General features: G+C 37.5%; 1 protein-coding gene across 1 annotated transcript in view; it reads right to left on the reverse strand.

Annotated features, from left to right (window-relative positions):
- The window catches only part of RELN (reelin), a 536,272-nt gene that overhangs the window by 11,793 nt on the left and 496,877 nt on the right, over window positions 1–27,602 (reverse strand). Inside the window, exons 49-63 of the mRNA XM_061165186.1 lie at window positions 26,454–26,647; window positions 23,236–23,492; window positions 19,658–19,812; window positions 17,726–17,940; window positions 14,957–15,134; window positions 12,409–12,584; window positions 12,152–12,258; window positions 10,814–11,056; window positions 10,060–10,235; window positions 6,676–6,749; window positions 5,697–5,858; window positions 4,809–4,966; window positions 2,529–2,748; window positions 823–1,020; window positions 103–201 (exon numbers count right to left, since the gene is read on the reverse strand). Coding sequence (XP_061021169.1) covers window positions 103–201; window positions 823–1,020; window positions 2,529–2,748; window positions 4,809–4,966; window positions 5,697–5,858; window positions 6,676–6,749; window positions 10,060–10,235; window positions 10,814–11,056; window positions 12,152–12,258; window positions 12,409–12,584; window positions 14,957–15,134; window positions 17,726–17,940; window positions 19,658–19,812; window positions 23,236–23,492; window positions 26,454–26,647 — 2,612 coding nt within the window. The remainder of the gene's footprint in view (window positions 1–102; window positions 202–822; window positions 1,021–2,528; window positions 2,749–4,808; window positions 4,967–5,696; window positions 5,859–6,675; window positions 6,750–10,059; window positions 10,236–10,813; window positions 11,057–12,151; window positions 12,259–12,408; window positions 12,585–14,956; window positions 15,135–17,725; window positions 17,941–19,657; window positions 19,813–23,235; window positions 23,493–26,453; window positions 26,648–27,602) is intronic.

The following is a 27,602-nucleotide window of genomic DNA, read 5'->3' on the forward strand; positions in this document are numbered from 1 at the left end:
TCTCATCAGGAACAATTCTTACTGAATTAAGGAGCATGCCATATCAAAGGAATATCAAACCTTTCTGAAATGGACATGAGATGTTATATATCAGATACTCACAGCACGACCTCCACATGGTCCAAAGCCCATTGATCATGACCTGTTCCATTGTGGCGTGGCTGCCACCAGCGCAATAAAACTCCTTTCATCCGTGCCTCCCTAGGTTACAGATAAGAAGACAGGTCAAACACTAGAAAAGAGAGAACTTTCTGGTAAATACAATAGGCTACTCTAAATCCACAGAACTTTGGGTATGGAATTTAGATTTGCTTAGGTCACAGTATTCTTCTAAGCAGCATCACATCTTATTGGCTACTCAAGGATTTGCAATCCTTCTACATCTCTCTCATTTCTTCCCCTTGTTCCACTAGTACCTGGAAGAGCTGCATCTTCAGTCAACAAATGGGATGTACCTTCTGTATGATGGGTTAGACACTAGACACTAGGGTACAGGCCAGGCAAAACTGACAAACCTACCTATCCTCAACAAATTCTCAAATCAGTGTACCCAGCAGGAGATTTAAAATGTTGTCTTCTAAAGGACTAGAAACACATTATTGGGAGGGAAATATGCACAAAGCACCTTGGTATTTAATTGTTTTTCTCTGTTCCTTCTTGCTTTTATTCCTGGCTCCAAGTTTTGTCAGTTGTCCCAATAGGAAACAGTAACACAACTCTGGAGATCTGGATTAGTCAGTCTCGGTTCTGCCACCACTGACTTTGTGGTGTTTGTTCAATAACTTCCCCACACACTGTTGATTTTCCTTTCTGGGCACTTACAGGGGGACGTTGTAGGACACCCTCTGGGCCTGGGTGAAGTCCTTGGGCTGGTGCTGCGCGATGACGTGCCAGGTGATCCCGTTGTTGACGCTGTACTGCAGCAGCACGGCCTTGTCCACGGCGTGCGGGCCGCTCAGGTCACTGTTGCAGCTGTCTGTCTGTGATGTGCTCCCAATTTGCAAAACAAACATGATTTTGCTGGGGAAAAAGAAAAAACAACAACCACAGGGGAATTCATTTCTAAACAAAAGTCAGGTAGTATTCAAGGAGTTATATTTTATTTTTTTTTATTTTTCTTGTTTCTAAGTTCTGTAATTTTCAAGTTCATAATATGGTAAAAATAGAAGCATCCAGTCTTATGACTAAGTCACATAAATAACAAAATTTATTTATATTATCTTTTACATCATACATATGAAAAATAAGCTTGGAAGGCTGGTGTTCTACACAGGGAAAACAATTTTGACTTTCAAAGATCTTTTTTCTTCCTTTGATGTTAGAAATCTTGTTAGAACATTTCTCCTGAAACACCTTCTGTTTTCTGCAAGGTAATATCAGCCAAATAGGCAGCTGAGGACATGGAGAAGACAAGATATAAAGCCATGATATTTACTCTATATGCTTTTTATGGTGGAGAAGGAAAGAGTGGCTTTATTTCTTGGCTAGGCAAAGGGGGGACACAATAGGCTAGTGCCTCAAGAACTGTGCCCCTATGCTATATGCTTTTTATAAATAGCTTCAAGCCGAACAGAATCTGGACGAGGATAAATCATGTTTATTTTAGGAAAAGATGTCTGGAGATCAGAGAAGAGGGAAAACTGAGTTAGACATGCAGGCTCTGGACCATGTCTGCTGTTGTGTTTGATGTGTCCTTTTGCTTCTCACAGGCATCCTTGCCCTTAGAAGACACAGTTTTTAAACATAGGAAATCTATCTTTATAAGATTTCTAAAGTGATTAATAAGATTCCTGAGTGATTAACAGAGTGATTAATAGGTGGTCAAATAAACTGCTAGACTTATACCTGTAAATGCATTGATCAATTTAAAGCAAAGTTACTTGTTTGGCAGACAAAAAGCTGTGTTTGCTCTGGCTTAGGTGCAGAGCTGGAAGGGCAGGTGGGGAAGAAAATTCAAGCCTCCTGGGTCTCTTTTCCTTTGTCTTCTCTATTCTACATTAGCACGCAGTTCCTAAACTGTGTGAACTTTTAAAGTTCCCATCTATCCAACCATCAATCTTCCATTTCCATTTGTAGCTACATATGCTAAATATAGGACTATGTACGCTTGCATTACTGTAAATCTTCACACTCACATTTATATTTACATGCTTGCATATGGTCGACATTAAATTATCTATATAGATTATTCATAACCAATTATTTACTTTTTCAGCTTTATTGACATACAACTGACCTATAGCATTGTGTTACTGTGATACACTTCTCTATTTTTTATATTTGGCCATTTCTCTAAGCTTATGCCTATGTTACCACCATTCACAAGGTAACTCTATACTAAATTTAAGCAAATCATAATTCTGAGTTGTGCAAACATATAGTACTTTCTCACACCAAATGCAGCTGATATTAGGTTTCTACTGCTTAGTGACACCCATGCCGTGAAGTTCATGATCATATCTAACAATGGACAGTGATGTGCTTGTGACTGATTCTGTGTCTGAACTACAACACAGGAGTTTTGTTACCTTGCTCGAGTGAGATCCAGAGGTTTGGTGGCAGCTTGCCTTATCTGACAGCCATTAAAATAGAGTGAGTCCCCATGGGCATAGGGTGCCAGCTGCCCACAGCCACTTCCTATCACTCCACCTTGAATAGTTTCCCAGTTTGCCTCAGTGACTCTTGCCGACTCAAAATTATCTTTAATATAACTGGGAAGGTCATGACTGAAAATAGAGCAGTCATCGCCTAGAGGGAAATGAATAGTTGCAAAAATTAGCCAGAACAAACAGAATCATCAAAGATTATGAACAAGCATTCAATTTCACATTTAATCCAATCAATGTCAGATTTACTGTAAGAATGACAAAATACCAAGCAGATATAGGTTCTTCGAAATAAATATTTCTCTTTTATTTCAGCAATTATTGGCTTATGCTGCTGAAAAGTCATATTATCTTTGAGTTGATATTTACTAAAATAGGTAGGTGCTAATGTACTTAGTACTGGTATAAGCCCATTGTTAAAAAATAGCGTCTGGCTGGGCTTGCATGTTTAGCAGCCATGGATCTTAGAAGGGAGCTCTCACCCTGGCATGAGAGGTAACATAATAATTTCTTTTTCCCTAGCATGATAAGAAAATAGCAGGAAAGAAGTCATGTTCTTGTTCTCCTTCTAGTTCTTAAAGTTGATTCTTGAGAACAGAGTCTATATTTTATTCACTGTTGGATTCTAGCACCTAGCATAATACTGAGTACATATAAAATGTTCCATAATGAAGCTGGAATAAATACAGGAATAATAAACTGGAAGTGTTTCTCAGAGATAACAGAGCTGCAATGCAGGCATTTAAGGAAGGCATTACTTTAGCAAATGTGTATGTCTCTACATTTTTCCTTCACTGGAAATGCACAAATTTCCTCAATGTCTACAATAACTCAAAATCAAAAGCTCATAGTTCTGCTGGATCAGAGAAAAGGGCAAATTCTAGACACCTAGGACTCCTTGTAAGACAGCTGAGTTGTTTATTTTCCTAAAAGTTCAAATTCTCCAGCTAACACATGGACAGACCCAGCTGGTCTGAGCAATAATAAGACCAGGGGAAGAAGACAGCAGCTAAGAATTTCTAACATCAGCAATGTTAACATGTAACAATGTAACAATCAGTCTACATTTATCATACTCATTTCATTTGGAGGCAAGGAAATAGCATCCCTCAAGAAAGCTAAGTAGACTCTACTCCAGAATCCAAATCTAACGGTTCTTGCATTGTACACTTGGAGAAGCTAATTCTGGTCCTCTTTGGATAAATCTCTCAGCTCTGAGAGACATAGAGACTGATTGGAAAGAACAACCTGGGTTCTGGTCTTCTTTCTGACATGTACTATTAGAGAAGTCACTTAGGCTCCCCTCAATTTCTTTACCTATAAAGTGATAATGGTGACATTAACCATAGTTAATATATGGGGGTGTGTATCATAGGTACTAAATGACTCTGCTGAATGAATGGGGGGATACTTGTGTAACTAGTAAAGCATAAGGCAGTGTAAGGGTTCAGTAAAAAAATTTACTGTGCATTGCTCTTTGTCAAGAATTAGGCTCCGAGGATGTAAAAGTAATTGGATACAGTGAACTTTGTAACATAGAGGCTGAAACCTGTGAGAAACGTTTCGTCAAAGGAAAGCAGGGCTGCAGGCTTTCAAACAGGACTGACAGAGCAACCTCCTGGGATCTCAGCAGTTGAGTAGATACTTTGCCCCAAATACACAGTCAGCCTCTAGAAACTCAAGCAGTAAAAATGTATTTTTTGAGTTATGAAGGTTTTTCTGTGTGTGTATGTGACGAAGAGACTTGGGAAATAGAACATTTTGAATTGTCAGCTCCATCTTGGGAGGCCAGAGGCACCTGCCCCTGGGAAAGGCCGAGGAAGAAAGAATATTGGTCCAGTGTCTGGGGACAGGCAGCCAGGCAGGGGAGGAGAGAGGCCCAGAGCAAAAATCAAGTGTGGAAGGTAGAGGCCGGGGCAGGGAGTTATGTGGAAGTTGAGGAAGGTGAGGTACTGTAGAATATCCTGGGGGGGTGGGGGTGGCGGATAAAATCTGCATTTTTAAAATTCAAGGAACATAGCATAAAATTATCCTTCATAATTCATCCCTGAGGTAAATAAGTCTGTGATCAAAGAGTGCATCATCTATCTCAAATCCCTCAGGCCAGAGCTTCTACCATTCCCTAGTGGCCTTTGCACGCATGTTGAGATGAGGAGAACCTTATGGTCTCCCGGGTCATGAACAACAAAACAGGATTCTGACCTTGGAAACTTTCGTCGCAGATGCAGACGGCACCGGTGGTGCAGTATCCGTGCCCGCTGCAGAGCCTGGGGCAAGCCTCTCCGATGTACACGTGATCGATTGCCCAGCTCTGCTTCTCTGTCTCTTCGCCCTTCTGGATCCAGCGGAACTGTGTCGCACTGAAAGCAGACGGGATTCAGGAGGCTGTTCTTGCCCATGGTGTGTCCAGCCTCTAGTCTCTGGAGATAAGCGCTATTTCTAAGGAAAGGGCTTCCAAAACTTTCCCCCAAAGCATCCAATTGGCGGAGGTGAGTGAACTTGTACCCCTCAGACTCTGGAAGTAAACCCCCAAAATTCCTGAAAAATTTATGTGCATTTCCTGTTCTAGTCCATAATAAGCCCATATCCATTTTTCCTACAGTGGTGTGTCATTTTCAAATCTTTGGGGAAAATAAATGCTACTCTAGGAAGACTGTGCTCCATTATATCTGCCCTACAACTCAGTATAACCCGATCAGCCTGGCACACCCCAGCGGGCACTGATTGTGGGGGGAACAGCAGAGCCTCTGGGAGCATAGAACACTGGGGCAGTTGTGGTGCCAAGTCCAAGTCTTGGGACACTTATCACTCAGGGTCTGTGACTGAGATTGGTGTGTGCTGTGGTATTTAATTAAAAGAAAATTTGAGGTCTATGAGTCATTTACAAAGAAGAATCCTATTTCTTCTGGGCACACACAGTTGATATTTAGGGGCATGGGGCAGTGAAAGGAGCAGGGAGATGAGGGGAGAGGGGACTAGGGCTACAACTAAAAGTCTAGACTCCTTTTAGCAGTTGCTCTCGGCTCCCTGTGTGAGTTCTGCAGAGACTCACAGGTCATTCCACACAGTTCACCTAAGTACGCAGCCTACCTGGAGGAGACATGGTCAGGCAGCTGGATGGTGATTCTCCTCCAGCTAGAGCTGTTGACAGCATTGTAGATGGTGGCTTCATGGAACTGGAAGGGGGAGCAGCCAATGCTGTTTGAAGAGGAAGGAAGGCACTGGGTCTGCACGAGCTGCCAGGAATCGGACCTGCAGAAACCAGAGAAACCAGAGAGGCTGCATTAGACAGCTCTTCAGAGAAATATACAGCCTGTCTCATGTCAAGGTAATGCTTAACAATTGAGTTAAATTAAGAAATTTTAATATAAATTTCATATACATAAATAATTACATATAATAAAAAGAAAAATGGAAAATTATTTCAAATAAGATATACTTTAACTCTTTATAAGCACATTAACATATTTATAGATGACAGCATAAAATAATAGCGGGCACAGAGCTGACTCTAGTGGCTTCTGCTCCCTGATATTGCTATAAGAACTATACCTGGAGTTGACTGACAACATTCTCTGTCTACCCAAACTTTATTACTATAATTCATTTTTCAAAGTGGCGGTAGGAGGCAGGCCTATTGACACCCTAAAGAGGTAACTGCACTAAGTCAGACTTATAGTCAACAGTGCTACTATGCTTAGGGAATGTGACTCTAGCTAAAGCATAATCAGATCTTTCGTTGATTTATATTTTTATTAGGGTTGTTTGAAAACAAGCAACATAAATAAAAAAGAGAGTTCTACTTTGAGGACAAATATAGTGTCTTAGTTTAAAATACAAAATTTGTTGGCTGCAGCCTAGTATGAAATTGACTTTTCTTGGTTTGAAGGAAAAATTGAAAATAAGATACATTGTGAGTTTTATACAAATGACATGTTCACATGCATACAATTAACTGCCACATTTAATACATAAGAATGCTTCCCTGCAAGCAGTTGCCTTAAAAATAGACAACCATTTGAATTGTATATTCACATTTGGAGGAAATGTAAAAAGTGATTTCACAAACCTTGCATCCTTAGTGTACTCCAACATTACGGAATGAAGGTCACCACAAGAAGTGGCTTCACAACCCACCACAATCTAAAACAAGCAGATAATTGATATGTGTCAGGCAAGATTAAATAATGCCTAGCATTAACGAGAACACTCATCTCTCTTCATTATGATTCTGATAAGTAACCAAGAAGAATTTGAAGAAGCTTTTACAGAGCAGCCTGCCAGACACCACCAAGAAGACGTTCTTTTGAGTTTTGTACAAGTCATACCATTTTGCAAGGAGATGAGAATTTAGGTTAAAAATACTATTTATATTTACTTAATTAGTACAACATACTAATCGTAAATTTGGGGAAGATAAATTGGTCAAAAGGAAAGTAGTATTAGGAGAATTAATGGAAAGAAACAAAGTATCATTGGTTCAAGATAGTTTCATTGATTTACTAACTTCCTTGATGCTGCCATTACATTTTTATATGTAATTAAAAATAGTTAATTTTTAATTACTTAATATTTCTTCCTAGTTTTTTCCATTTCCATGTAGATAAAAGTATTCCATATCATGTGCAATTAAATGCTTGAATCATCAACAGTGCATAAATGCTGTGAAGACTTGGTGGTTCAAATTTAAGTTCTAATCATCTACTCAATCAACAAGTCCTGTTTCAGTGCTGACACTAGGGAAGGTTGGTGCTATAAACTTCATACAACATGCTTATTCATAAAACAACTGTGGTTTCAAAGACAGAATACAATGTGTATTCCAGCAGTGGAAATGGAAACCAGAAAAATATAAAATGCTTTGGTGCTTCATAGGAAGGAGAGGTTGAATCTGATTAAGTGGGTGAGAAAATAATTCTTCAGAAGTTGGAGAGCTGAATTATTCCAACTACAAACAGATATAATAATTATGTGATGTGATACAGGTGCTAACTACCACTATTGTGGCAACTGTATTATAATATATAAATGTATCAAATCAACATGTTGTATGACTTAAATTTACACAGTGCCATATGTCAAATATATTTCAATTAAAAAAAGAAAAGAATTCATCAATGAGAGTGCATGTGAGCTGTCCCTGAAGGATGGGAAGAGTCTCAGAGGTAGAGATAGGACAAAGATGTTTAGGTGGAAGGACTGTGAGCAGACATGCAGGGGGAAAGCACCGTGGCATGTCTAGAGCATAGCGTGTGGTTAATGTGTTTTGGTTTAAGTGTAGAACATTGGTAGAGAAGGCTGGAAAAATTGGTTGAGTTTGGCAGAGCATGAGTTGTAGTCAAAGGTGTTTGAGCTTAACATGGTAGGCAATGGGGAGTCATTAAGGGTTTATGAGCAGTAGAATGATGTATTAAAGCTGTACTTTGTAAGGATCAATCTGTGCTGCTGAAAACATGTGAAGTGGAGAGAGATTAGACAGGAAAAGACTTCTCAGTGGATTACTGATTTAATGAGGGCCAGAATGAAGGTGGTAACAGTGCAGAGAGAGGAGATGCTATGGGTGCCAGGAATACAGGGAATTAGAATTAAAAAGATGGAGTAACTAATTAGATGTAAAAAATGATAAATCAAAGACTAAATTAAAATTTAGAGCTAGTGAATAAGTGAGAGGCAATGCCATCAAGAGAAATAGGAAAATCAGAGAGAGGAGTTGGCAGAAGTGGGAAGGTAGGAAGTTCACTATTAAACATGTTGAGTTGAGGTGCCAGTAATTTAAAGGTGTAGAAAAGTACACAGGTGATTAAAAGTACAGAATTAAATGTTGATGAGCCAGTCAAGGTTGGATATGCAAATCTTGGAATTGCTGTTAATGATACTTGAAGCCAGAGGGTGAATGAAGTTCTCAATAGTGAGAATGTCTATGTAGAGAGAAGAAAGCCTGGGAGAAGTACTAAGAAATGCTGATATTTAGAGGGTTGAGGGAAGAAGAGCCAAAAAGGAGATAGATGTAGCTATTAAGAAGGTAAGAGGAGAAGCAGCAGAGAACCCAGAAACTGAGGGGAAAGAGAATTTCACCAGCTGGAGAAGACAAGAACAAGAGTGCCAAATAGTACTGAGAAAATGAAAAACGAGGCATGGGTGAAAGGTGTTGCATGTGGTGTTCAGAAAGTCTATGGTGACTTTAAAGATGCAGATTTAGTGACACTTTAATTCTTAAATTTCTGGGGACAAGTTTTTTTTTTTTCTCTTTTTTAAAAGAAACAAATTGACTTGGCTAGGGAAGAAAATTTCAGTCTCTGCAGTCCTGGGTTGATAGAAGCAACAAAAGAGGAGGCCCCAACCAACTTAATAAAAAATATGAGTGTGATGCAGGCCTGAGAGAGGAAAAGCGTTCATTCTTAAGGGCCGTGGCTCTGAATTACGGGTGGTGTGATTCTGGATGTGACTCTGAGCGTCCTTCATGTCATTAAGGTAAGGACAGTCCTGAGGGGGTGGCAGCATTCGGTGGGGCTTGCCTCACCCTCCAGTCTCTGAAGGAGAGTTTAATACAAAGCCTAGGAAAACAGAAAATTTGCCTTTTTTCTTCAACTTGGGAATTCTTCTTCTTACAAAACTGAAACCCTATACACATTAACTCCCCATTTCCCCCTTCTCCCAGCTACGAACACATTTTTATTTATGCTAATAAGGATTCTTTCTGTCAACTGTCATTGTAGCATGTCTTTTTAAATAAGGGCATTAGAACAACTTATCTGTCTCTTTAAAATGATCCAGTAATAAACTGCATTTCTGTAATGTCCCTTTTTAGTGTTTTCTGCAATAAGACATTAATTGATAGTGCTTTATCTTTCTCTCTAATTTGTCTACTAATTACCTCCTATGCCTTCTCTTCCATTTTTCTATATGAGTAAAATATGCATTTATTAATAAGAAGTGAGAGTCCTTTTCAAATCTTTGAGGATTTGGGAGGTTTCAGTTGGGCTAATGTACAGGCTTGCTGTTTGGAAGTCAGAGAGAAAAGAAAAATGGAAAGATATCATGAAAAAGGACATATAAAGAAGCAAAGCTTGATGTATGAGATAGGCATAAAGATAAAGTGGTACAGAAATTAGCGGGAGAGAAAGAGAGACAGAAAGGGATAGAGACAAAGAAAGAGATAGACAAAGGCACCTACTTGATCTTTTTATTTCCAAGGTTTGTAAAAGTGAAGTCAAGATTACATATCTGAGATATAATATAGTTGCATGTCCTGCTATGTCTCAATATATCTGTGTTCAAATAATCCTACAAGATAAAGGCTTTTGTGAAAGATAACTTCTTTTATTCATAAAATAAAGTCTCTTTTAATGAATGCAATCAATCATTTCCTTATAGTTGTTCATATAAGCTTTCTCTCTGTACTCCCTCCCCCAAATCTAACACCAGACTGCCTGGAGGAGCCGCTTCCCCTTACTTTAAACTGCATCATATATCCTGGCTGTATAATGAGTTCTCTGGAGGAGAGTGCATTGTGAGTCTTGTCCTTCTTTTTATTTGGCCAGTAGAGGTGGAAGGATGGATTGCCACAGAATCCTGCTGTCCTCACGGCATTAGGGTAAAAACTCCAGTTTTCTTCATGGGAGGTGCCTTCTGTCAAGATAAATTGGAAGTAATATGGCATGTTATTCTCTTAAATTAATTGGTTTATTGTTGAACTACTTGAATGTCTATGCTCTAGCTCTTTGCTTACCCTTTAAGATTGATTTTTATTTTCTTTAATTGGTATAATATATAAGCAATCAAATCTAGAAAAGATTATTAAATGTTAGTACAATGATTACCCAACTTTTAAAATATAATTGCTAGTCTGGGTAACTTTTACTATTGCAAGATTTTTCCTGGAATACTTGCAAACCAATAAAATATGTATCTCTGCAGTATAGAAATTCTTAATGAAACTGAAATTATTTGGGGCTGCTGAAATTTCAAATTATATTTAGAGCAAGACATTGTGTCTTTAATGGGATTTATTAAATTCTTTGTTGACATTTCAACAAGCAGTCAATCTTGAAGATGTATAAACTATTAGACAAAATAATAGCTAACATTCGTTGATCAGTAAATATATGGTAGGCACTCATCTAAATGCTTTTCATGTAGCAATTCATGTAAAGACATAAGCAGACAAAAGATACACAGGGAGGATTGCTCAATGTCTTGTTTCTTACCATCATCAAAAGTGTCAACCAGTTGACTGGGATTGATTTCTGCTCCGCCAATCAAAATGTTGTCTAGTGCCCACTGAGCACGCTCTACCCCGGAGACCACAAGTCCATTGCTGATCACAAAAGGCTGCCACCAGCGAAGTCGAGTTGTGTTGGTAAGAGCCTCCTCGGGAAGAAGTATGTAGTCATGTCTGACTGAAATGTATTTCTGATAATCCATCTCATGGAGCAAAGACCAAGTAATTCCTATAAAACAAATATACCAACATAGTAACATACTGAAAAAAACACAACAAACCACCAATATATTGCAGTTACTGCAAGTTCTCCAAAGAGATCTTCAGCCAGATAATGAGAACTGATTTCACTGACTTTAATGTTAAGTATTCACACACTGTTTCAAAATGAGACTGATGATATAAGGGGAAGGGTATTTAGAAATACTTGGGCAAAAATAAAAATACCGAGGTAAAAATTAAATATTTTCAGCTTCTAAAGTTTTGTTCTTGATTCCAATATGCATTATTTCTCATAAATAATGAGAAACACCCATGTTTTAAATCTTTCTAGATAAGATACTCCTAGTATTTTAAAATATAGCGATTATAAATCTATGCAATTTGTTATTTGTTGGACGAATATGAAGCTTCTCTCATCAACTGATAAGACAGTAGGTGGAATGTTTAAATTACTTAAGAAAACACCTTTGAATTCCTAAAATACTTTTAAGGTAGGGTCATCTATTTATCTGCCAGTTATTAAGAATGATATCTATCCCCTAATGCTGATTTTCTGAAGACTTCATGGTACTACTGGTCTGGTTCTAGCTACTTCAAAATAACGAAACAAAATCTTGTTAAAATAGTGTGTGAAAGACTCACAAATTGACTATAGTTTTCCACAACTACTAATGCTTTCTTATAGATTTTCTATACCATTTATTATATGCTTGTTCACACAAAAGCTTTTTAAAACACTTTAAAATGTTTTTAAAATTATCTTTTACTTGGAAGGCTATGCAAAAATTTATTTCTTATTTGTATCATTTATAATCAAGCTTCAGCTATGCTTCGTGATTACTGTCTTTACTCATAAGCTTGGAGTTTTTTTTTTAAATGTGATTTCTCTCTTTTCCCTTTTTGTGTAGATTTTGTACAACACAGAAATTACAAATATAGACTGTGTAATGGGTGGAATGCAACCAAGATCTATAGCTTTCTCTTTGTGACTTTCACTATTTGCATTGCCAGGTCAGCAAAGTTTTGCGGAGACTTTTCTGAGGGGCAATGGATGGAATTTGGGAATTCGCTGCAAGGCATGGCTTTCACCCCTGAAACGTGCCTCCGTCTGTAGAGTAGTCCAACAGCACGCCTTCCTTCCGGCAGATGGGCCGATGGCAGGAGGTCATGTTGTTCTCACTACCAATGCGCCCCCAGTACTGCAGGAATCTGAATGCAAGCACAAATTAGCCATCAGAACAGATAGTTAGAACAAATTATCTACTCAAGCCCTGGATAACAACTTCTTTCATAGGTGTGTTCTTGTTTGGGGGCCAGTTTGCTAAGTTGTAACAAAGATAACAAAAAAAATCGGCTTACTTTGCCCCTCTGAGGTCCAAATCTTGAGTAATAGCTTGTCTCACTGTGGATCCCCCAAAATAGAGTGCAGTGTCCTCTGCAAGAATCCCACACTCAGTACAAGTACTTCCACCTTCCAAGGACATCCATAAATCAGGCTTGATTTCTTCACTGTCGAAGCGTTCCTTCAGAAAAGTCTGGAAAAAAGTAAGTGGTATGTGTTTAAAAGTAAAAACTTCAAAGAATACTTATGGAATAATTAAGACAATACAAAGTTACATCTTGGACCTTAAAAAATTAGAGCTGATTTCAAATGCTTTTCTGAAAGATAATAAAAGAAACCCAACACGATACATCCACAATATTCTTGTCCATCATCTATTGACAATCATTTAAACTGCCTAAATAATGCTTAATTATTGGAATTTAAAATCTAGAAATAATCTTAGAATAGAACAATTGTAAAGTTGAGTTTAGTAATACTCCTATTTGTAAAAACTTACTTAAGCATATACTCTCAAAATATTTATTCATATATTACAGAAAGTAATCTTGTAATTTATTATGATATTATGAAAACAGGAACAAAAATTTAAAAAAATTAAAGGAATAAGATAAGACAGATGTTTTAGCACTTGCCCCTGTCCCAGTATTCCCTGACTGATTGTCTTATTCTCCCTGGAAATATGTGCCCCCTCCACTCCCTGCACCTTGGAGACTGTTTTAGGAACCCAGGACCCTTCAGCTTCCAACACAGAACAAACTTAAAATGTCTATTTGGTTAGGCAGGGACATTTGAAACCAAACCTTTCTGTATGAAGTCAAAAGAAAACAATCTTGGAAGGCAATTTAAAGGACTTTTCACATGTTTGTCAGGGCCAAGATTCTGGATGATAGGGAGAAGAACTCAAAATCTAGAATAAAATATTTCCCCTGAGTCTCCAGTTTATCCTCTGACTAAAAAGGACCACCAACCAGGAATAGTCTATTTCCAAAACAGAATAGATAAATAAAATATTAGGGTTCATTATGGCTAATTTTATGTTCAATTATTTCATTTCCTCATATCATAGTCAAGATCTTGATTTTCTATTCATTTTGTCCAGAGGACATTCTTTTTGCCCATAATACAGTTTTGCATTAGGTTGAGGCAGGTTTTTTTTTCATTTTCCTTTTTGTTTTTTTAGTGATAGAAATATGTCATGAAAACTATATGTCATAGTTGCAACTGTAGTAGCTGTTTACAGAAAAACTGTATACCTTTTCACGTCTTAGGTAGGTTGTCTAGTTGCTATCTTATTATATGGTTCAGATGGTTTAGACAGACTGTCTTCAAATTTGGAACATAATCAACTCCATAGTTAAAGACATGTGGTCAACATGTTAGCCTTACCTTACCTCACTGATGTTAGCAAATAAGTGCAATTTATAACTGGAGGTTTATATGTGAGAACACAAGAGTCAGAAGACATGCTTTGGTAATCATGTTAAACTCTCATTAGAAATATCTGATTCAGGGTTCATAATATAGATTTCTACAATTTCTTATTTCTTATCCAACTGAAGAATGCTAATGGAATTTAAATGTTCACGAAAGACTCTATATCAAAAAATTTATTTATTACCTGTGGCTACGTTTCTCATGTTATAATCTCATTTGATAACATACAAACTAACAGCTTCAGATACAAGTGAGCATTGCTCCAATTTTATGTTTTTAATCTATTAGTTCCAAAGTTGTTGAAGTATTGTAGAAAAAAATCACAGTTTTTAAAAAAATGTATTTAGTTTTGGCTGCTTGGGTCTTAGTTGCAGCTCACGGGCTTCTCTCTAATTGAAGTGCGTGGGCTTAGTAATTGTGGAGCACGGGCTTAGTTGCCCTGTGGCATGTGGGATCTTAGTTCCCTGACCAGGGATCAAAACTGCATCCCCTGCATTGGAAGGCATATTCTTAACCACTGGACCACCAGGGAAGTCACAAAATGACAGGTTTTATTTACATTGTTTGTCACTTATACACTCAATTTCAGTCTACGGCCATACCACCCTGAACGCGCCCGATCTCGTCTATTATTATTTAATACACAACCACATTTCAGCAGTCAACAAATCAGAACACTTTCTGAACAAAAATTCTGGTGCTGTTTCTGCCTTTTTGAAAACTTGTTTTTTGTGTGTGTGATAATGTATCAATATTATTTGCTTTATTTCATAACAACAACAGTACCCTCCTAATTTAAATAGTATATCTACTGAAAAAAGTGAATTAAGGAAGGTTTAATATTGACTTTAACAGTCTGCTCTATAAAACCCCAAAAGACAGAGTATGTTCTTTAATCCATACAGACTGGTTTATATTATTTAGTGGCTAAAACATACTAGCACTTGGTCCTAATATTCTTGTATTTAATAAACCCTATATATATATATTTGAGATTCGGTCCAAAGGATTTATTTCCTGGGAGCCCTAAGGAACATGGTTATAAATTATTAGTCTCACTCTTAAGTTGGCTTTTGATGCACGACCTGGAATGAGGATACATATTTTCTTCAGGGGCTTTAACTTTACCTTCAGAGTGTGAGTCAAGTAGCAGTTTGGCCCAGAGTATCCCGGATCACAGATGCACTGTTCCTTTAAGCAATCTCCATGGCCTCTGCAGTTGTCCAAGCATTCAGGGCCCAGGTAGAAATTGTCAATTGCCCACTGCATATCTGAGTGCTTCTGGTAGAACCGAAACCTTACTGGACTATTGGCAACACAAGAGCAAAGGAGTGAAGAACAAAAGTTAACTTTATTCAGGTCCATATTCCTGCATGTACATTCAGTATTCAAGAGAGAAAACATTTAAACCATTCTGACAAGATGAAATGGGTTAATAAAAGATGTTTTTGGACCATCATTATCTTTCTATTTCTAGTAATGTAAGTTTAAAGCCACTTCAACTTATATTTTAAAATATGTGAGTAAACTTGTAAAACAAAATGAAAATACAGTGGAACCTCTATGTCAAGCAAAAGGAACATTTTAAAATGCAAATCTGTAACTATTAAAAATCAACTTATGAACTGGAGTCCAGTGGCTGCAATGCAATTTAGATTCATTAACTGTATTTCTGAAATTGTACAGAAGGTAAATCACTCCTTTGACAGCGCCTTGTCAGCATACATATGGCCTTCAGGTGGTTGGGAAACAGCAGCTTCTGAATCCCCTAAAGATAATCAATATTCTCAGAGTAACTATGCTAATTAGAAAACAATTTTGAAGGGTTATATTAAAGGAAAATTTCCCTGAGATTTTAGTTTTATCATTGCTCTTCTCTGTCCTCTGGGGAAAATAGAAGTGTCATAATTAACCTTATATTAACATATTCCACCCTTTTTTGGTGGAAAGAGTTCAGATTACATGAGGGAACATCCTGGGAAGATATAAACGTTCTGTATCTTGTTTCTGGTGGTTACATGTATTATACAATGGGAAGAAATCATGAGGAGCAATCAAAATGTGTTCATTTTACTGACTGTAAATTATATACCTCATTATAAAAAAAGAGAGTGAAAACAAGAGGGGCACATGAGGCAATGAGGGTATGGTGGCTCTCCAGCACCCACGTCAGCCCAGATGAGTCATATGAGAATGATAATATAATTTCCCTAACTGTTGATGGAGTAAAGAATGGACATTTTTGAACTAATTTGTACCAGTGAGATGCAAAGAGGTACTTGCTCCAGCCTTGCTGGAAAGAAAAGCAACTCTCTTTCTCTTCCATTGGACATAGGTAAGGATGCACTGTGCTCCAGCTTTCTGGGAGACATCTATGTTCACAAAAGAAACTAGTCTGAAGACTGAGTGTGACATCCGTGTGTGGAGAGTGGAGCAAAGAATAAGAGTAAAAGAGTAAGAAATAATAATGTCCTTGAAGACACTGTTGACCTTGTCAACCAACCAATCCTAGAGTCCACTTACCTTTGGATTTTTTTCATTATACAGATAATATATTTCACTTTCAATTGAGCCAAATGTAATTTTAATTTGAATGGAATTTTCTGTTACCTGCAGCTGCAAGTATACTGATCGCTTTCTAGCATGTTAACTGACTAAGCCTTTTAGATTTGTTCCAGAAAACTGTGAGTGATCATGCAATAAACAATCTCTATGCGACTTTTTTTGCCTTTTGTAAGTACCTTATTCAAAGGCTCTATGTGTTCTGGTCATGTATCTTGAATCTGTTTAACAAAAGGTTCTTCATTTAGTCAGAAACTGTGACATATGGTAGAAGTATAACTATCATTTTCTTCAATGTATCTTTTCCCCTAATTTTACAGTTGAAGGGAATTTCTTTGTAATTGCCTAAATTAACTTATCCACATACTTTTCAGAAAACAGTTTAATCATCTTGGCTCACGACTGTCTAGGCTAATTACTTTCCACTGCAGGTGCAGAACATAGTACTTTGATAAGGAAAAAAATGAAACCTACAAACTACGTTTATACAAACAGCATGGAGAGTTAGGATTTGTACAAGTATCAAGAGCATGATAAGTTAGGTTTTCTCTTGGCTCCATCTATCATGGATTGACAAGGGACCAATGTGGAAAGCACAATTTACAAGGTCCATAAGGTAACAAATACCTTTTCAACTGGCTCCAAGGCCATCACTATTGCTCAAATGGAAGAGCCTGTCAGGGCCTATCTTGACAAGTCTGAGGATTACATCTTGAGGTCTTCTTAAATTAGTTTATCATGGAGGTCACTAATGAGTGAACTTTATTTATTTATTTTTTTAAAGTTTTTTTTTTTATTAGTTGGAGGCTAATTACTTCACAACATTTCAGTGGGTTTTGTCATACATTGATATGAATCAGCCATAGATTTACACGTATTCCCTCTCCTGATCCCCCCTCCCACCTCCCTCTCCACCTGATTCCTCTGGGTCTTCCCAGTGCACCAGGCCCGAGCACTTGTCTCATGCATCCCACCTGGGCTGGTGATCTGTTTCACCATAGATAATATACATGCTGTTCTTTCAAAACATCCCACCCTCACCTTCTCCCACAGAGTTCAAAAGTCTGTTCTGTATTTCTGTGTCTCTTTTTCTGTTTTGCATATAGGGTTATCGTTACCATCTTTCTAAATTCCATATATATGTGTTAGTATGCTGTAATGTTCTTTATCTTTCTGGCTTACTTCACTCTGAGTGAACTTTAGAGTTCTTTAGAGAACTTTAGAGTTAGGGAGGAAGAGAGCATTTTACCAACAATTACACAGTACTTTCAGGCTGACCACAGTGTCTAAATCCACTTCTGAATGCTTAGAACCAGGTTTTAATTTTCTACTTACTTTCCAACTAAGCTTTCAGGAAGTGGGTAGGTGATCCTTTTCCACCCTTTGGTTGGAAAGAATACAGATGGTTGAGAAACGCTTCCAGAGCATTTTGCATCCGCAGGTAAGCACTGAGGAACCAGATAATTCCAGCTCACACCAAAGTCTGTAGAGTACTGAACATGAATTTGATTCTGGGTGACTTTTTCAGACACTTTACATCCAACAGAGATCTAGTAAACAGAGAGATGCAAGATCATTAAGGTGTTAAAACCATATTGCATACTTCTGCTCTAAGGACTGGGTGGTAAGAAAGCTGCTGATTATTTGACAGACACTGCAACACATCCGTTTCTTTTCAGGTTCCTTATCTGCTGTGCTGATGAATGGTGGAGTTGACATGGTTGCCCTAGGTGACAAATTATAGAAAGTGCCAAATATATTGTGCGGGGAGTTTGGAGAGAAGCTGAAAGCTGTGCTTCTGCAATTGCTGGCTGATTGCCTTGGAAGGCCTGGGCCCACTCTTACAAATTGTTATTTGTTGTGCTAATGGTCTGGCACTTCTGTTTGGCAGAATGCTCGACCAAGAAGGATTGCCTACAGCTTTACCAAGTTTACTGTTTTGTTATACAATTTATGACTCTCAATAAATCACTTTCAACTGCAAGTAAGATGCAGTGAAGTAATCACAGAGGGTACTTTTGATAAGACACAGCATTCTTTGTTGATGGAGACAGTCATAATGCAACATTTGTTGCTAATACAGTGGGAATGAATAAATTGGTTGACATAAGATCTTAGCTAAAATTGATGTTGGCATTAATGCTAATCATGCCTTTGTTTTCTATAATTTTCTTTCTTCAGAAACACTGAAATGTTTTTATTAAAAAAGTAGATATAACCACAATCTTCTCTTAAAGGAAAAGAATGCCTACATCATATAATGATTTAAACTCAGGGAATTGAAATCAGTTTTCTACATTTTATTATCAATATTTTTCTCTATTAATATTTAATGTCAGAAGCACATTAAATCTTATTTAAGTTCGTCTTAGGGCTTGCCTGGTAGCTCAGCCAGTAAAGAATCCACCTGTAACACAGGCGACCCCACTTCAATTCCTGGATCTGGAAGATCCCCTAGAGAAGGGATAGGCTGCCCATTCCAGTATTCTTGGGCTTTCCTGGTGGCTCAGATGATAAAGAATCTGCCTGTAATGCTGGAGACCTGGGTTTGATCCCTGGGTTGGGAAGATCCCCTGGAGGAGGGCATGGCAACACACTCCAGTATTCTTGTCTGGAGAATCCCCATGGACAGAGGAGCCTGGCAGGCTACAGTCCATGGGGTCGCAAAGAGATGGACACAACTGAGCGACTAAGCATAGCACACAGCACAAGTTCACCTTGAAATAGTTAAAAAATAAAATACTTTTAATCATTAAGTTATATATACTTGGGATGTATATTATCTTAATATTACATTTTGTTAATAGTTTTCAATGTATGTATTAAGTCAATAAAAGATTGTATGATCATTGTCTCTACAATTTTTTTTTTTCATTTCTATATTATTTGTATATGACTCTTTATATAGTTAAGGTCATGGGGCTTGTGATTTCTGTCACATCTCCTTTCAGTTCACCTATCTGGTCTGTAAAGAAGACAGATGGATCTTGAAGAATTACAGTGGATTGTTGTACACTGGACTTCCTAGGTGGCCCTAGTGGCAGAGAACCCACCTGCTAATGCAGGAGATATAAAAGATGCAGGTCTGATCCCTGGGTCGGGAAGGTCACCTGGAGAAGGAGGGATACCATGGCAGCCCATTCCAGTATTCTTGTCTGGAGAAGCCCACGGACAGAGGAGCCTGGCGGGCTACAGTCCATGGAGTAGAGTCGGACGTGACTGAAGTGACTTAGCACACACACACGGTTAAGGTCATAACATTTTCACCTTGAATTGCATGATCCAGCCTTCAGTGGGGGTCAGGTCGTGGGTCACCGCATACACTTCTCTTCCATCATGACTGCCACAAATCATGACACCATCAGGGGAGTCACAGAATCTTTCTACTGTACAGTCATCATGGAATAGCCAGTGCTCATTTACTTAAAAAAAGAAAAGCAAAAATTTTAATGACAGATTTATGACAAACATACTTTAAAGCAAATATTCACTTTAGGTAAGACTGATAATTATTTTAAGTAGTAATCTCTCTTATTACATACCATCTACAGATAAAACACTAATATAAGCACATCATTTTAGGAACATAGATACTGAGAGACTGAGGTATATCAAGTGTCCAATACTAGTTTGTTTTTCATTGGTAACACATACATTCTTTTTTTTTTTTTCTAAACTAGTGAAGTCTACATTTAGGAAAAAAGAATGCATTTTATGTGTTACGAATGAAAAACAAAGGGAAATGTACATCTATTTGTTTTCCTGACAGGTGTTTAACTTTTTAGGCCAAATCTAAAGAAAGAGGAAGATTTTCAGTAACATGATAGAGAAGTGAGTCAGCTATTTATACTCAAATTTTGGTAGTGTCTCCTGTGCAATGAAGGCAATGGCACCCCACTCCAGTACTCTTGCCTGGAAAATCCCATGGACAGAGGAGCCTGGTAGGCTGCAGTCCATGGGGTTGCACAGAGTCGGACACGACTGAGCGACTTCACTTTCACTTTTCACTTTCATGCATTGGAGAGGGAAATGGCAACCCACTCCAGTGTTCCTGCCTAGAGAATCCCAGGGATGGGGGCGCCTGGTGGGCTGCCGTCTATGGGGTTGCACAGAGTCGGACATGACTGAAGTGACTTAGCAGCAGCAGCAGCCTGCGCAATGAAAAAACCTGTAATAGCCAAACTCTTATAACCAGAGAGTAGAATAGTGGAAGGGGAAAAGGGGACTTGTCAGTCAAATGGCACAAAGTTTCAGTAATGCAAGGTGAATAAGTTCTGGAAATCTATCGTACAACATGGGGGCTATAGTTAACAATTCTGTATTGCGTACTTAAAAATTTACTAAGAGATATCTTAATGTTAAGTGTGCTTACCATAATGGAAAAATCAATATTAAAAAAGAGGAGAGCAGGAGGAAAGTTTCGGAGATGATTGATAAATTTATGGCCTTTATTGTGGTGATCGTCTCATAGGTATATACATAAATCCAAATTCATCAAGTTGTATACATTAAATACCTACAGATTTTTGTACATCAATTATACCTCAGTAAGTGATTTTTAAAAAAGCTTCTAAGAGTCTAACGAAAATTTAAGCAGCAAGATTATGACTTGATCAGTGCAGAGTAATCTTATTGTGCCACTCTCTCAAATACACATGCATACACACATACATGCACACCACACATTCATGTCCCTCACAATTTGCTTTTTCTTTTGGAAGGGGTGCTTTAACTTCATGATTTTATCCCAGAAAGGTTAGAAATTAAACATATCTATACATTTCATCTAATTCATGATACACTTTGATTTCACAGGCCCAGCTTTTCTCTGGCAGTTTCCTGGTTAGCTCCAGCATTTACAGTGGAGATGGACAGGTACAAGTGGAAGCCTGGGTTACTGTGCAAAGAGTTGGATGGCTTCATAAGAGAAGAGACCAAACAATTTAATTGGAATCCAGCTTTCACCAGTATTGTGTTCTTTTGATTTTGTCTGAGCTTAACATATGACTGTAGAACAAGCATTTTCATCTCCAGGACTCAAACGGTTACCATAATGCCATTATCTGTTAGTTTTCACTCCATTGGATTTGGAGTTACATTTAGTCCTACAGCAGAGGTATAGGACTCCAGAATCAAAAGGCACAGAAATCTGAATTCCAGTAACAATATCCTGAGTTTATTCTCCAGTAAATATTTTATTATATGCTACAACGCTGCGATCCTGAAAAAGGGCTTACATTAATCAACTAACACTAATCTCTTCTGCAGTGTTATAAACTACTTCTGTGAGTAGATATTACACTTTCTAGGAGCACTGTCTTTGCAAGACAAGCACGAGCTTAAACGTACATAACAAATTAGTCTAAAATAAAAATCAGTATTTTCAGTACTTGAAAAAACATGTATTTGCTTTTATTCATATAGAAGTTGCACTTAAATTATTCTCTGATCATAAACTCACTTATCTAAATCATTACATAGAGAAAACAAATGAGTAATTTAGCAAAGTTCCAAATCAGATTTATGTTAAGTCTACTCAATAATCTTCTTGAAAGAGACTACTTGATTGTGGTGAAGAACATTTCAAGCTTTTTCCATTTAAAAGGGTGATTTTCATTAAATGTTTGCAATTATACCATTGTCCATGTGAAATACTAATCAATGAATTAATAAGAATAATCTAAATATTCAATGTTAAGATGATAAAATTATAATGGAATACTCTATAGCTATTAAAATTATATTTTCAAAGAAACTTAAGGACAAGAGGAAATGATAAGGATTTAATTCTAAATAAAACAAGCAGGCTACAAAATACAAATAAGACTATAATTTAGTTTAAAATATGATTATATAAAGGCACAGAAAAAAGACTCTAAAAAAATAACAAAATATTGATGTTGGTTATCCTCCGGGTGATTTTCATCTTCATGATTTTCTGAATTTTCTTAATTTCACACTTTGAACATGTATTGCTTTTACATTAAAACATTAATAATTAAGCATTTTAAGTTATAAAATTCCCCACATTTCAGCTGTCTTCAGCATAGATTTCATTCCTCTGGAAGGTTCTTCTCAGTCTCATTACTGTAAAATACATCCAGATCCTTCTTTCTATGTAAGATTCTAGCTCAGAGTTGGGTATGGCATAGTCTCACTGTCTGATCAATCTATAGTGGTATAGTCTATCTATTCCATATGACTTGCTGTATTGCTACAATACATGTAATTAAACATTACTACTTTACCTGAAGATACCACTTTAGGTTTTATGCAGTATAACTAAGTGTGTGGCATCACAAAATCACATACTTAATATAATACACCACTTTAAAATAGAGACCAGAATAATGTGATGAAATGAAAACAAGGCATTAAAAGTAAGAATAGCATGGAGAACTCCTTGACAGTACACCAGGACCACTGCAATACTCCTATTAAGAATGAAGAGCAAAAGCATGACCCTGGATATTTCTGAAACATGAAATGCCATCACAAATGCATGTACAGCTAAACAAAATCCTTGTCCTTGGAGAGTGAAACAAACGTCCAAAAAATGCTGGCTTTCTAACCAAAATAAAAAACAAGAAATGTAGAAACAAAAATTTTCTCAGAGAAAATTACCCTATTAGTAAAACTACAGAATGCTATTTATTAAAACAAGCTTGCTGGCTTGAAAGAAACAAAAGATTTCGTTACAATGTAAAACCAGGAAGTTTGAGAGAGGAAAAGGGGACACTCTTTTCACTGTTTCTGTAACCACTTGAGAATGTATAAAAGGTTCCACATTCCACTTTTTGGAAAAGACTCAAATGGATTTTCATTTAACATCAATGAAAATTTACCTGCAGTTTTGTCCTCCATAAACATGTCGAAAGCAATTCTCCCCACAGGGCCGGCATCTGCAGGCGAGCGTTCGTGCTGGGGCACCGGGGCGCTGCTGAAGGTGTCCAGCATGACGGTCCTCTGGTCGGCAGAGCCCGAGATGAGGACGTTGTCAATGGCCCAGTCGTTCTGGTCCAGGCCGTCGTGTCTTGGCTGCCACCAGCGGAAGCGAGTAGCAATCTCTTTAGCATCAGGAGGGAGAAGGATATTCACAAATCTGAAGAATAAATGATGGTAAGGGTGGGGAAAAGTTGTGTCAAATGTCTCATGGGAGAAAAGGATGTGCATCCAGACATAAGACATTACACATCACATAGGAGATGAGGAGAGGACTTTAGCTAAAATAATTTTTAAAAACCATGATAAATTGTCTTTATTTTATGGTCTTGTGTATATGTACTAAGTCACTTTGGTCGTGTCTGACTCTGTGACCCCATGGACTGTAGCCCGCCAGGCTTCTCTGTCCATGGGATTCTCCAGGCAAGAATACTGGAGTGGGTTGCCATGCCGTTCTGCAAGGGATCTTCCCAACCCAGGGATCAAACATGCATCTCTTACATCAATATTGGTTTATGTCTACCAAAGTGTATATACCCTATGCCTCCTGATCTGAAGGAGGCCTAGGCAAACAGAAAACTGCAGGGTTCACCCTGGAGGCACAATGGTAAAGAATTCACCTGTCAGCGCAGGAGATGCAGGAGACGGCAGCAAAGTCTCATCGTTTTAATCCATGCCAATCTATCCCCTTACAGTCCAAGGCTGCCTCTTAGTATCAGCACTAGAGGACAGGGCCAACAAGCACCAGTTCATCCTGGGAAGAACCCTTAAGCTAAGAGCTTAAAAATGACCCTTTGGTTTTCATCTTTCACACTGAAGAGGTTTAGTTATTTTAGTTTTGCTTACACAGTATCTCCTTGTTGATTCTTTTACCCCCTTTTCTCTCTTTACGTCTTCCTTGAAGTATAATGACCAGAACAGTAGCTAGTATTCTAGACGGGGATCAATCAAAATCTATTCAAGGCTACAATGTTGTTAGTTGAATTTCTAGTACTTGGAATTTAAATACATTTTTAAGATCATGTCCATCATTTTGATACCCTTTGGGTTACGACAGCTCAGTGGAGCGTGGTCTTAGGGAAAGGAAGGAAAGTGTAGACTGTAAATCTTAGACCCTCACCTGTGTAGTAACTGGCAGTTTGGAGACTATGAGTCTTTAGGTAAATAATCTTTTTCGAAGTTCATTTTCTCATGCATTTCAATTTTGAAGCTCACGTGTGCCCTTCTCTTTCCTCTTTTTTTTTTGTATGCTTACCTTGTAAGATATTTTTATAATTTTTATCCACTAAATTGGCATGTTTAATTAATATTTTAGCAAGTATTAGTAATATCAGAAATCTATCCATTCCTGGAAGGACACAAAATCACACAGCTTTACCTAGAGCAATGACTTTCTTCTCATTTTTCTTTCCTGAAAAATCCTTGACCACATTTTAAAAACCTTTGGAGTGGAAATTTATCTAAGGCTGTTGAAAGTGTAAATAAATTATGACCACTGTTCCTACCTTGGTGAATTTGTTTCTCCTTCAGAGAACTAAAGTGGACTGGACAGTTATGCGTTTACCCTACAGAAACATAACTTCCTTCTCTCTGTATATAAGTGTTCAGAAGCTCGTACGTGAGACACACTATAACTTTCTTCATAAACAGTTTACTTGGCTCATCTACCATCTTCTACTAATAGGCGAGCACAGTTTTTTTGCACTATTACAATGTGTACCACTTAGTTTCATTTGTAATCCTTTATTGGTGTCCAACTTTAATGCATGTGCAGGATTTAAAATGTTTGTTTATGGCAGAGACTGCTGGCATTTCCTCAATTGCCATATTCCCATTCTCCCTTCATGTTAGGAACCCATCTTCTTAGTGAGGCAAATAGTCAGCCAGAATAAAGACAACATGTCCAGACTCCCTTGCATCTGGGTGTGTCTGTGTGACAAAGTTCTGGCTATTGGAACGCGAAAGGAAGTGTAGGCAAGTGTTAGGAAGTGTCTTTAAAGACAGACAGCACACCGTTCTTGCCCCATCCTTTTGCTTGCGAGCTGGAATGCGTGTTCTTTTGAACCATGAGATGTAGGTCAAGTGTAGAGTGTGGCAGAAGTACCAGCTAGCAGGAACCTGGGTCTCTAGTCCTGGTGAAGCCACTGGAGCAGCTCTGGGCAGCTTCCTTTTGTATCTAACTTATATTAAGAGAAGGGAAAAAAAACTTCCAAGTTATTTGAGGTTTTCTGTAATTCACAGCTAAACCTGTTCTTGACTGATACATTGAATTTCAATGATCATTTACAAGATTCTGATTACTTTCATTTTACCTAATTTTTAGCTAGTATCTGGTTTGCCATGCACTGAGGGATTATCTATGTTTCTCATTTTATTCTGTCTCTTATCTGGGCCACAATCATTCCATCTCTCCCTTCTCTTCCCATCTCTGCTTTCCTCCAACCTTCTCTCTTTCTCTCCTCTCTCATCCTTCTCTTCCATATTCTTCTCCTCCTCCTACTTTATTAAATGTTCTTTTCTTTTTTACTAACCTTTTGGCTTTTCTAATTGGTCACATTGTATTTTTGCCTTTCAAGAATATATTCTTAAAAATGACACATACACTGTGTTTATTCAGGATTTTTCAGTAAGAAATTTAAAAATAGACTCTAGGCTTCTTAAGGATATTTACATTTTATTGTGTTTATTTTGCAGAAGGCAATGTGTTTATTTTCTAGCCTCCAAGTTCCTAAAATGGAGTGAACACTATGTGAACAAACTGGTTTTTTTTTTTTTTTTTTACAAACTGGTTTTTTGTTTCCATTTTCCCAAAATGTTGTTGACCTTAATTATATACTCATTGATATATATGGTTTTTTGTAGTGAGTCTATTCATTACTGGCACTGTGATTGTGTATTTATCTATTTGAAAATTTACAAACTAGTTGTTCTTGAAATAAAAAAACCCAAACCAGTAGTTTATCCAACTCAGAAACCTTATCCTCATGTTTGTCTCAGAGGCACCCTCTAGTGGTGAGTGTGGTTCAGGTCTCCCTGTGGTCCCTGTGACAGACTGCTGGCAGGTCTTAACAAGCAATGTTGCTCAACGTACTAGTTATTAGAGAGAAAACAGAATACAAACCCAGGTTTACTGTACTGGTCATAGAAGATTTCCATTAGTAGGTTCCAGGTAATGCCTCCATTGACAGAGTATTCTAAAAGAACACCTTGGTTACGGTTGTTTGGTGTGATCAGGCATCCATACATGAAGTAAAACTGGATAAACTCAGCATTCGTGAGGTTTAGATCCACGGTGACCAATAGCCGACTGCAGCCCTAAGAAGCAGAATGCAACAATACGGTGATAAGGAATCGTTATGACAGGTTCCAGGTGTTCTCTGGCTTCCATCCTTTCCTTTGTAAGACAGCTCACACAGTACTGCAATGATGATTTTCTTATAATTTCTCCTACTATACTAGCTTCTAGTATGGCCTCTAGCACACAGTAGGTACACAGCAAACATACACTGAATTTTGAAATTTTAGTATTAGAACTTACAAAGGGCAATGTATTCTAAGGAGATTCTCTTTTGTTTTTTCTAAGCAATAGGAGAGCTGGAATTAAAGTAACTATTCTATATTTTTCTTAAGCTATTTCTAGTTATCTACAGGTATCTGGTAGATTTTTAAAAAGGCATTGGCTATTAACAAAATAGTGCATTGAGATGACTATTTTAATATGAAATTGTAAAATGATGTCCAAAAATACAACTATAATTAGCAATACTAGTTGTAAGCTTTTTAAACTTTTACAGTTGATTTTAATATTTTCTATATTAATTCATTAACATAGATAAGTAGTTGTTTCTTATTAATAGGTGAAACTATGAGGAAAACTAGGTATCAGAGTTCCATCTAAGTTAATACTAAATAAGAAACAGTACTGTGAACATTGCATTCTTAACCACTGTTGATGATTATAAAAATTCTGTATGCTATATGTTCTGTTGCTACTCTTGGGTTAAAATACTAGTACACTTCACTGGCACAAATGCAAACTCTGAGGTAGGGTGTGGTAGGGAAACAAATAACTGACAGTGAATTTGCAATTTTTAAAAATTAAATTTACCTATGAAAGGTTTTAATCATACTACTGGAGAAATTCTACTTTTAAACAAGTCATCTTTGGCAGCAGTGCAGAATGATTATAAACTTTCTCAAAGCAATTTTCTAACATTGCTGCTGTCATTCACAAAATAATCTGCTATAAATACAAATGTCTAAAAATTAC

This window comes from Dama dama, chromosome 18 (assembly GCF_033118175.1).
Source record: "Dama dama isolate Ldn47 chromosome 18, ASM3311817v1, whole genome shotgun sequence".
Classification (NCBI taxonomy): domain Eukaryota; kingdom Metazoa; phylum Chordata; class Mammalia; order Artiodactyla; family Cervidae; genus Dama; species Dama dama.